The sequence below is a fragment of the Cervus canadensis genome, chromosome 10 (genome assembly GCF_019320065.1).
Source record: "Cervus canadensis isolate Bull #8, Minnesota chromosome 10, ASM1932006v1, whole genome shotgun sequence".
Classification (NCBI taxonomy): domain Eukaryota; kingdom Metazoa; phylum Chordata; class Mammalia; order Artiodactyla; family Cervidae; genus Cervus; species Cervus canadensis.
Window position 1 is genome coordinate 49,639,808 of NC_057395.1, and position 12,391 is coordinate 49,652,198.

At 35.8% G+C, this 12,391-nt stretch overlaps 1 protein-coding gene across 3 annotated transcripts in view; it reads right to left on the bottom strand.

Moving 5' to 3' along the window:
* MCM8 (minichromosome maintenance 8 homologous recombination repair factor) overlaps window positions 1–12,391 on the bottom strand; it is a 51,176-nt gene that overhangs the window by 10,033 nt on the left and 28,752 nt on the right. For all 3 annotated transcript variants that reach the window (XM_043480311.1, XM_043480309.1, XM_043480310.1), the window contains exons 14-17: window positions 10,307–10,502; window positions 8,340–8,559; window positions 7,800–8,009; window positions 1,952–2,028 (exon numbers count right to left, since the gene is read on the bottom strand). In XM_043480311.1, the coding sequence (XP_043336246.1) occupies window positions 1,952–2,028; window positions 7,800–8,009; window positions 8,340–8,559; window positions 10,307–10,502 (703 nt within the window). The remainder of the gene's footprint in view (window positions 1–1,951; window positions 2,029–7,799; window positions 8,010–8,339; window positions 8,560–10,306; window positions 10,503–12,391) is intronic.

Genomic DNA, 12,391 nt, shown 5'->3' on the forward strand with positions numbered 1-12,391 from the left:
AGCAAGCCCAGAACAGTAGCTCTTAGGGGAAAAAAAAAATTACTTAACAAAATAATTTTGTCTTTAAATTAGTATTTTTAGATCCTCAGATTCCTAACAGATTTATATTTTAAGTACTGTGCATATTAAAAAGAACTAATTTCTAAATTACGATAAATCCACACAATGAAACACTGCAGTTGTGAAAAATAAAAAGATACTCTTTAGGCATTGACATGGAAAGATTTCAAGATCATTTTCTCAGTGAAAAAACTGAGGTATAGAATGTGTATGCTACCTTTTGTCTATAAAAGGGGGAAAAGAATATACAGATATGGAGTTGTAATGTATATTTTATATCTGAAATCACACAAAAATTGATTTGTCACTAGGGAAGAGGAAGAACAAGGGAGCTAGTTAACAGTATATGAAGAAACTTTTACCATCAAATACTGTTTGAACTTTGGAATTTTGAGGTATATGAATGTGTAAACCTATTAAAAAAATTTTTTTAACTGAAATGCCTATCTAAAATAATCAGAATAAGATGTGTTCTCATATGTCACTTCTTAAAAGTTAACATGTGCAAACAGGAAACCAAAAAGCACAAGAAGCAAAAAAAAAAAAGGCATCCATGACCACAAGCAGTTTACCATTTGATGTGTTCTTCTAAGTTAATTGATTTTTTCAAAAACTGCATGTCTAAGGTAGTCATATATCATCAGTTAAAATACAGATTTTTTCTTTTATGTCTCCTAAGAACTATAATCTACCAAATGATATAAAATGCAAAGGTCACATATTAGCAATATTTGTCAAATCCTAATGCATTTATTGATCCTTGAACCCAGAAATATCATTTCTTAGAATATACTTACATCACATGAAGTATCTCACAGAGATTACTCATTGTAGCACTGTTTGCAATAGCAAAATCATGGAAAATATTCACGTGTCTAGCAATGGGAGACTGATTAAATAAACTATGGTATATCATGGTATATCTAAACAATAGAATACTATATAGGTGTAAAAAAAAACTTTATATGTCCTAATAAGGAAAGATCCCTAGATATACTGTCAAATTAAAAAAACAAAAGATATAAGAGAATGGATTGGCAGTTGCTAGAGGCTGGGGGGGCAGGGAAGGGGATGATAAGGGGTGGGGTGGGTAAAATGGGTGAAGGGAGGTCAAAAGGTACAAGCTTCCAGTTATAAATATAAGTAATGTAAGAATGGTGACTAGTTAGTAATACTGTATTATATATTTGAAAGTTGCTAGAGAGGAGATCTTTAAAGTTCTCCTCACAAGAAAATAAACTGTAACTGTGTGGTGATGGACATGTGCAGTGTGGTAATCATTTTGATATATAAAGTACAGAACAACACTGTAAGTCATGTGCTATTTATAAGAAAGTAATGGGTGTCCTGGTAAAGAGGAAGGGTAAACGGTAAATAGGATGGGGCAAGCCTTCTCAAAGTATGTGTTTTTTAAATTCATTTTAGAACTATGTGAATGTATCAATAATCATTAGGGACTTCCCTGGTGGTGCAGTGCTCAAGAATCCGCTATGCAACGCAGGGGATGCGGGTTCAATACCTGGTCTGGGAACTGAGATCCCACATGCCTCAGGGTAACCAAGCCTGTAGGGAGTCTGTGGGCTGCAACAAAGATCCTGCATGCTGCAACTAAGACCCAAGGCAGCCAAATAAATATTAAAAAATGACCCAATTTTAAAATTACCCATTCAAAAAACATTTTTTTTTAACATGTAAAGATTATTTACACAGGAATATTTTAAGCCAGAAAAGTATAATTTGCTCTGAGGAAAATAAGTGATCAAATGCGTTAACTAAAAATAATTTTGCTTGGCCTAATTAAATACATAAATTGAGACAGAATGATGACTGTTTTATTTCATTTGATGAATGTTTTATTTCATTTAAAACAGCATTTAAAATGTATTCTTACCTGTACTTCATGATTTCAACTATGTCCTCAGCATCTTGTTTAGTTGCTTCCTCTCTCAATTCCAACCTTGCTCGTGCCTTTAAAAGAAAACAACCATCTTCAGATAACAAAAGATAAATATATTTAACATTGAGCAGGTAGAGTATATATAAGCTTATTTCATTTATTAATTTTACACAAAAACTTTTAGAAGGAGAGATTGCAATATAAAAAGTCAGAATTTTAAAATATTATCAAAAGCTTGAATATGACAATTATCACTCATTTTAAAATCTATTTTTATCTACTAACACATCTTTCTGAATGTTCATTCCAGAAGATTTGATTATGCCTTTTACTTTCAGGAAATCATGCCTAGCTATTAATTTGTTAAAACAACAAATATGAGTTAATCAGATTCTAGAAGCAAAAAGCTCAAACTCTAACCCAGCTAATTTTAACTGCCAGAGTTCTCTTAGCATTCCATACTTGTGAAGAGATATAATGCTGTTAGAAAAATAGGCACTTACAGACCTGTCATGTATCAAATCAAATACTACTAAGATATTTGACACATTCCATCTTACCATATGCTCATTTTTGAATACCTAAATTCTTATTTAACCTAAGAAATCTTCAAACCTCAAGAGTTCCCTGAGTGTCATTAAAGGAAAAACAAAACAAAACAAAAAAAACCCATTACATGGTATGTAACTAGTCCTGCTTTTAGAAAGTGGCTAAACATTGCTTGATATGCTAAATGTACCACAGCCTTCTTTTTAGACCTTGCCTTGGGACATGCAGGATCTTAGTTCCCCAGCTAGGGATCAAACCAGTGCCCCTGCATTGGGAGCAGGGAGTTTTAACCACTGGAGCGCCAGGGAAGTCCTATGACTACCTTTTATTTTTTTTTTAATTTATTTATATTTTACTAAAGGGTAATTCAAAACAGCAGAGACATTACTTTGCCAACAAAGGTCTGTCTAGTCAAGGCTTTGGTTTTTCCAGTAGTCATGTATGGATGTGAGAGTTGGACTATAAAGAAAGCTGAGTGCCAAAGAATTGATGCTTTTAAACTTTGGTGTTGGAGAAGACTCTTGAGAGTCCCTTGGACTGCAAGGAGATCCAACCAGTCCATCCTAAAGGAAATCAGTCCTGAATATTCATTGGAAGGACTGATGTTGAAGCTGCAACTCCAATACTTTGGCCACGTGATGTAAAGAGCTGACTCATTTGAAAAGACCCTGATGCTGGGAAAGACTGAAGGCGGGAGAAGAAGGGGATGACAGAGGATGAGATGGTTGAATGGCATCACTAACTCAATGGGCATAAGTCTGAGTAAACTCTGGGAGTTGGTGATAGACAGTGAGGCCTGGTGTGCTGCAGTCCACCGGGTCGCAAAAGGTCAGACACGACTGAACGACAGAACTAAACTGAACTGAAGGATAATTGCTTCCTGGAATTTTGTTGTTTTCTGTCAAACCTCAACATGAATCAGCCATAGGTATACATATATCTCCTCCCTTTTGAAACTCCCTCCCATCTCCCTCCCCATCCCACCCCTTTAGGTTGATACAGAGCCCATGTTTGAGTTTCCTGAGCCATACAGCAAACTCCCATTGGCTATCTATTTTACATATGGTAAGTTTCGATGTTACTCTTTCCATTCATCTCATCCCCTCCTCCCCTCTCATGTCCATAAGTCTATTTTCTATGTCTGTTTTTCCACTGCTGCCCTGTAAATAAACTCTTTAATACCATTTTTCTAGATTCTGTATATAAGTGTTCAGTTCAGTTCAGTTCAGTTGCTCAGTTGTGTGCAACTCTTTGCAACCCCATGGACCACAGCATGCCAGGCCACCCTGTCCATCACTAACTCCTGGAGTTTACCCAAACTCAGGCACACTGAGTCGGAGATGCCATCAACCATCTCATCCTCTGTCACCCCCTTCTCTTCCTGCCTTCAATCTTTCCCAGCATCAGGGTCTTTTCAAATGAGTCAGCTCTTTGCATCAGGTGGCCAAAGTATTGGAGTATCAGCTTCAACATCAGTTCTTCCAACGAGCACTCAGGATTGATCTCCTTTAGGATGGACTGGTTGATCTCCTTGCAGTCCAAGGGACTCTCAAGAGTCTTCTCCAACACCACAGTTCAAAAGCATCAATTCTTTGGGGCTCTTTATAGTCCAACTCTCACATCCATACATGACTACTGGAAAGACTATAGCCTTGACTAGATGGACCTTTGTTGGAAAACTAATGCCTCTGCTTTTTAATATATGGTCTAGGTTGATCATAACTTTCCAAGGAGTAAGTGTCTTTTAATTTCATGGTTGCAGTCACCATCTACAGACTTTGGAGCCCCCAAAAATAAAGTCAGCCAATGTTTCCCCATCTATTTGCCATGAAGTGATGGGACCAGATGCGATGATGTTAGTTTTCTGAATGTTGAGTTTTAAGACAACTTTTTCACTTTCCTCATTCACTTTCATCACGAGGCTCTTTAGTTCTTCTTCACTTTCTGCCACAAGGGCGGTGTCATCTGCGTATCTGAAGTTATTGACATTTCTCCCAGCAATCTTAAATCCAACTTTTGCTTCATCCAGCCCAGCATTTCTCATGATGTACTCTGCATATAAGTTAAATAAGCAGGATGACAATATACAGCCTTGACGTACTCCTTTTCCTATGTGGAACCAGTCTGTTTCATGTCCAGTTCTAACTGTTGCTTCCTGACCTGCATACAGATTCCTCAAGAGGTCGGTCAGGTGGTCTGGTATTTCCATCTCTTTCAGAATTTTCCACAGTTTAGAATACAATATTTATCCTTTTCTTTCTGACTTATTTCACCCTGTATAATAGGTTCTAGGTTCATCCACATCATTAGAACTGACTCAAATGCGTTCCTTTTTATGGCTGAGTAATATTCCATTGTGTATATGTAGCACAAATTCTTTATCCATTCATCTGTTGATGGACATCTAGGTTGCTTCCATGTTCTAGCTATTGTAAATAGTGCTGCAATGAACAATGGGATACATGTGTCTTTTTCAATTTTGGTTTCCTCAGGGTATATGCCTAGGAGTGGGATTGCTAGGTCATATGGTGGTTTTATCCCTAGTTCTTTAAGGAATCTCCATACCATCTTCCATAGTGGCTGTATCAATTTACATTCCTTTGAACAGTGCAAGAGCATTCCTTTTTCCCCACACCCTTTCCAGCATTTATTGTTTGTAGACATTTTGATGATGGCCATTCTGACCAGTGAGAGGTGATATCTCATTGTAGTTTTGATTTGCATTTCTCTAATCATGAGCAATGTTGAGCATCTTTTCATGTGTTTGTTAGCCATCTGTATGTCTTCTTTGGAGACAAGTCTGTTTAGGTCTTTTTCCAACTTTTTGATTGGGTTGTTTTTCTGGTATTAAGTTGTATGAGCTGCTTGTATATTTTGGAAATTAATCCTTTGTCAGTTGTTTTATTTGCTATTATTTTCTCCCATTCTGAGGCTTGTCTTTTCACCCTGCTTATAGTTTTCTTTGCTGTGCAAAAGCTTTTAAGTTTAATTGGGTCCTACTTGGTTACTTTTGTTTTTATTTCCATTACTCGGAGGTGGGTCATGGAGGATCTTGCTTTATGTCATCAAGTGTTTTATGTTTTTCTCTAAGAGTTTTATAGTTTCTGGTCTTACATTTAGGTCTTTAATCCATTTTGAGTTTATCTTTGTGTATGGTGTTAGGAAGTGTTCTAATTTCATTCTTTTACATGTAGCTGTCCAGTTTTCCTAGCATCGTTTACTGAAGAGGCTGTCTTTGCCCCATTGTATATTCTTGCCTCCATTGTCAAAAATAAGGTACCTATAGGTGTATGGGTTTATTTCTGGTATTTCTATCTTGTTTCATTGGTTTATATTTCTGTTTTTGTGCCAGTACAATACTGGCTTGACGACTGTAGCTTTGTAGTATAATCTGAAGTCAGGAAGGTTGATTCCTCCAGCTTCATTCTTCTTTCTCAAGACTGCCCTGGCTATTCTGGGTCTTTTGTGTTTCCATATGAATTGCGAAATTTTTTGTTCTAGTTCTGTGAAAAATGCCATTTTGGTAATTTGATAGGGATGGCACTGAATCTGTAGATTGCATTTGGTAATATAGGCATTTTCACAATATTGATTCTTCCTACCCAGGAACATGGAATACCTCTCCATCTGTTTATGTCATCTTTGATTTCTTTCACTAGTGTCTTATAATTTTCTGTGTACAGTTCTTTGTTTCCTTAGGTAAGTTTATTCCTAGATATTTCTTTTTGTTGCAATGGTGAATGGGATTGATTCCTTAATTGCTCCTTCTGATTTTTCATTGTTAGTATATAGAAATGCAAGTGATTTCTGTGTATTGATTTTGTATCCTGCAACTTTGCTAAATTCACTGATTAGCTCTAGCAATTTTCTGATACTATGTTTAGGGTTTTCTATGTACAGTGTCATGTCATCTGCAAACAGTGAGAGCTTTACTTCTTTTCTGATCTGGATTCCTTTTCTTTCTTTTTCTTCTCTGATTGCTATTTCTAGGACTTCCAGAACGATGTTGAATAATAGTGAAGAAAGTGGACACCCTTTTCTTGTTTCTGATCTTAGGGGTAATGCTTTCAGTTTTTCACCATTGAGAATAATGTTTGCTATGGGCTTATCATATATGGCCTTTACTATGTTGAGGTAGGTTCCTTCTATGCCCATTTTTTGAAGAGTTTTAATCATAAATGGGTGATGAATTTTGTCAAAGGCTTTTTCTGCATCTATTGAGATGACCATATGGTTTTTATCTTTCAATTTGTTAATATGGTATATCACATTGATTGATTTGTATATATTGAAGAATCCTTGCATCCCCGGAATAAACTGAACTTGATCATGGTATATAAGTTTTGATGTGTTGCTGAATTCTGTTTGCTAAAATCTTGTTGAGGATTTTTGCATCTATGTTCATCAGTGATATTGGCCTGTAGTTTTCTTTTTTTGTGTTGTCTTTGTCTGGTTTTGATATCAGGGTGATGGTGGCCTTGTAGAATGAGTTTGGAAGTGTTCCTTCCTCTGCAATTTTTTGAAAGAATTTTAGAAGGATAGGCATTAGCTTTTCTCTAAATGTTTGATAGAATTCTCCTGTGAAGCCATCTCGTCCTTGGCTTTTGTTTTTGGGGAGATGTTTGATCACAGCTTCAATTTTCAGTGCTTGTAACTGGGTTGTTCATAATTTCTATTTCTTCCTGGTTCAGTCTTAGAAGATTGAACTTTTCTAAGAATCTGTCCATTTCTTCCAGGTTATCCATTTTATTGCCATATAGTTGTTCATAACAGTCTCTTATAATCCTTTGTATTTCTGCATTGTCTGTTCTAACCTCTTTTTCATTTCTAATTTTGTTGATTTGATTCTTCTCTTTTTCTTGATGAGCCTCACTAAAGGCTTGTCAATTTTGTATACCTTCACAAAGAACCAGTTTTTAGTTTTATTTATCTTTACTATTGTTTCTTTCATTTCTTTTTCATTTATTTATGATTTCTTTTCTTCTACTAATTTTGGGGGCTTTTTTGTTCTTCTTTTTCAATTGTTTTAGGTGTGAAGTTAGGTTCTCTATTTGATGTTTTTCATGTTTCTTGAGGTAGAATTGTATTGCTATAAACTTCCCTCTTAGAACTGCTTTTGCTGTATCCCATAGGTTTTGAGTTCCATAACCTTTAAAAAATTTTTTTATCTACCCATTTCTAATGTTACCCAATAGGAAGAAAAGCAAATAATTACACAGAAAATTTAAGAGAAATCTTATAACCCTGTACCCCCTTTTTAAGCCAAAAGAGCAAGAACTTAAAATAAATGAACCTCTGTTAGACGAATCAAAGATTCCAGCTGCCTAGTAGTGATTGGTGAGCTATTTAACCGCTGGCTCTGTTTCCGGAGCTCAAGGTAAAAATTCTGAAGAATTTGAGCAGCTTCTGTGGATAGCCTTGGATAGACATACTGCCGAGAGTAGCCAATGTACTTTCTCAATAACTGGTGGGGAATTGGATCTATTGTTTCTCCAGGAACCACCTAAAACATGATAAAAAGGCCCAAGATTACAAGGATATGTAGCAAATAAAATCTTTCTGCTAAAATAACTTGTTTAGATAAATATAATATTCTAAAATATTCTAATACTTAGATAAATATTATATTCTCCAAATAAACCAAACTCTGCAGTTCTAGCTCTTGGTCTAGCTGACTTAGATTATTTCAATTGAACTTTATATAAACTCTAGTATTATAATATAAAAGGTATTTGCTAAGAAAGTTTACGTACTACTGCTCTACAACAAGCAACACACTGAACTCTGACTTTCAAACAAAACTGAACCAAATTATTAAAGAGAAGAAACTTACCTTTAGTCTTTCTGATAGTGGCTTATCAGAAACCACTTCAAGTATAGAAGTATTTGAATCCTGACTATTCATACGAGCTACTGTGGCACTGCTAACAGCTCTCTGCTTTCCAGCCCTTATTGCAATCACATGTTCAGAGAGTAAATGATCATGATCTTCATTTGGAGTGTCTAACAGGATAAAGACCAGATCAAATCTGGATAGTAGGGCACTCCCCATTCTAAAGGTATGAAAGAAAGAAGAAACAGTGATTGGAATTAAACAGAAAACCTAGAAAGCTGTTTATTCACTTCTTTACTACTAATCAAGTTCCATGTAGAACTTAAAAAATGAAGCTTTAGGTTAAGGAAACAAGCAATAGCTTCTGGATTCAATGTACCCACCAATTCCAGAGACATACCAGGTCACATGTGCACAGGCTTATATGTACCCACATGTTAAGATGCCTTTTCTCACACCATCAAAACTAAATTCTTCTCTTATGTTCTATATGACTTCTGATGATTTAGGATCATTGAAATTACAAGCTAGAATGCTTCATAATACATTGAAGATTATCTGGTTGAGAAATTCTTAATCTTTTACATCTTTTGTCTCACCAAAAGAGAGTCTTTGAGTCTCTCAAAGCACCTATGCCCATTTAGAAGCAAAATACCACTTTTTCTCAAATATACCTCTATATGCCTGTTAGTCATTATAGTAAAAGTGCTGTGTCCTACTTAATCATTTTTGAATCTACCAATCACACAACTCCTTTATTTGAGACCAACAAACTGAAATCCAGAATGATTTAAAGAATCTGACTAACGTTCCAGTGGTACCACTAAAATCAGAATCTAAGTCTCCTGGATCCTTGTTTAATAGGATCTTTCTGATCTTTCCAATCTAGGATTTTGTCATTTTACTAAGAAACACTAGTAAGATGGATGGCTTTTTTGGTGCTGGTAGTACAGAAATACCCAGAATCTCAAAGTAAAATTGTGTATGTTACTATGTACCATTTCTACAATAAAAGTATTTATTACTGGGACTCCCCAGGCAGTCCAGTGGTTAAGACTCCACCCTGCCAATGCAGGGGTGAGGGTTCGACCTCTGGCTGGGGACCTAGTAAGATCCAACACATAGCCAGAAGATTTAAAAAAAAAAAAGAAAAAGTAGCTATTACTAAATATTAGAAAATTAGCATTTTGTTTCCCACTAGAATTTTTAAAGTTCTAAATTTTCATCTGAGGCATCTTTTTGTCTTTTTTTCACTTATGCATCACTTGAGTCTATTTTCCCCTTCCCAAACATTTTGTCCAACCTGTACAGAACAAATTAAAAGAGAAAGCATACTCACATATAGACATAAATACTGGTTTTGGAAAAAAGTAGGATCACATCACACATACAAATAAGCAGGTAACGTGCTCCTATCACTTAACAGTAAAGCATAGACATGTTTCTTATCAGAGTATATGCAGAGCTACTTTGATTCTTCTAACTGCTGCTTTCCACAGTATAGTCTTACTATATAGTTCAACCACTTCCCTGTCAATGAGCATTTCAAGTTGTTTCCAGTTTGTGATGGTGATAAACAATGCTGTAAAACCCACCCTGTCAACATATCTTTGTGTATTCTTGTGCCTATTTCTGTGAATATAACTCCTAAAAGAAATGGCTGGAACAAAGAAAGTACATTTAAAATAGTGATAAACATGCCAAGCTGTCCTTCAAAATCTCAACAATGTATGTAAGACTCCATTTCCCCACCCCACTGACAAGAATGATTAATATTTAAAATGTCTGCCAATCTGGTAGATGTCAATAGCACTTCATTGCTTTAATGGAGTGTTCTAACACATTTTTGTACATTTATTGGAAACTTGCAACTTCTGTAAAATATCCATATGTCCACAATTATCTTTATCTTTTTCATATCTATAGGGATTCAATATATTAAAGTATAAATATTTGAAGAGACTTACTTTAAATTCTCAGAAACTGTTTTGGCTTTATTGTAGTGTCCTCCAACTGGATTTGCAGCAGCAATGATGGAAGTTCTTGCAGGGAGGCTACAAACCATGCCAGCCTTAGCAAGACTAATACTCTGCTGTTCCATGGCTTCTAACAAGGCTTGATGTTGATTCCCCATTTTATCAAATTCATCTATTCCACAGATACCTGCAACCACAGTAAAATAATTCAGACAACAATTTTTCCTTTGGTCAAGTTTCAAACCTAACAGGAAAGAAATTATTCCACAATAAAGCATATTTCCATAAGTTTCCAACAGTTAAAATTATGAAGTGTCATACAGTACAAAATTTGTGCTTGATTTACAGCAAATAAAATATTGGTCTTATTTAACTGTTATTTAATTAGCATTTTCCACAGGCAAAGCACTACATGTGAGGGTTACAAAAATGAAGATATGAGAGTAACTCTCAAAAGCTTAAAGAGTTAAATCTGAACAGATGAGGTAAGGATATACACATTAAAGATAGTGTATTTTAACAACTATAATAGATATGCATCATCATATGAACTTTCTGGGGGTGAGGTGGGATTAAAAGAGGAAGGGGAATCTGGAAAGGTTTCAAGAAAAAGGTGCTATATGAGCTGGGTCTTTGGGAACAGTGGGCAGCATGATTTGGGAAGGAACACATGGGCTCTAAAGTCAGAAGACTAGAGTGCAGGTCTCAGCAATACCAGGTGTTGACTACAGAACTTACAGTTAATTGTACACTCAAACTCTTTAAATATGAAGAACCATCACTGAATGAAGGCATTTTATGTGCCAGATGTATTTTACATCTAATCCAGAGGTTATTGGAGGCCCTCTAACATTATCTTGTAATATTTTTCCTCTCCTCCTCTTCATACCATGATAATTTGGTGGTCATGCCCCAAGGGCTTTGCTATGGTTAATCCTCTGTATACCTACTCTATGACCAGTCAGTGCAGACCTCTCTGGAATTGATGGTATTACTGGAAATTCTCGAGATTACTAGTAATAGTTCTTCAGAGGTGGGGACAGGGTAGGAATAAAGTCAAGCTACCTCTCTGCCACTTTGCAAAGTTTAAAGCAAGAGCTGGCAATCTTTTCCTATAAACGGGCAGATTTTGATGTTTTGTGGGCCACATACAGTCTTGTCACACATTCTTGGGTTTTTTGTTTGTTCTTTACAGTCCTTTAAAATAGCTTGTGCCCACACGCCACAACTACTGAAACCCACATATCCTGTGCTCTGCAACGAGAAGCCCTCACACAAGAACTAAAATGTAGCCCCTGCTTGCTGCAACTAGAGAAAGCCCTCAGGAAGCAATGAAGACCCAATGCAGCCCCCAAAAAAAGGAAAAGTAAAAAAAGATTTTAAAAAAATGAAATAGCTTGTGGACTACACTAAAACAGGCTGAAGGGTGGATTGATCTGTGGACTGAAGTTTGCCAATACCTGGTTTTAAAGCATAAAGTTTAAATTATGAACATTTTAAGCTCTTTCTAGTTTGTCTACAATTGATATATCTTGTTGCTTGTTTTCAAACAATTTTTTGGTTATGTCATCAGATATTGAAGAAGAGAAATATAAAACAGCTCTATTTCTCATTTTCTCCCTTGAAAGTCTTCAGTAAAGATTTTAGTAGGATCCTATTTATTATTTGATAGGATTATATTTGTTTCTAGAATCTGGTCTCTGTTGACTAATATTCTTTTGTATTTTAACAGTAATATATATATATATATTTTTTGTTAACAGTGATATTTTTACCATCATAATGCTTGGCTTATCTGCATAGATTTGAAAGAGATGGCCATGGACTTTTAACACTCTGCATCTTAAATCCCATTAGCGATCTGCACAGCTAAACACTGTATCACCTTCAACTTCTATTTAATGGAAGATCTGACAGTTTAACAAAGTGTGAAAGTGTTAGTTGCTCAGTTGTATCTGACTCTTTGCAACCCTGTGGACTGTAGCCCACCATGCTCTTCTGTCCATGGAATTTCCAGGCAAAAATACTGGAGTCGGTTGCTATTTCCTTCTCCAGGAGGTCTTCCTGATCCAGGGA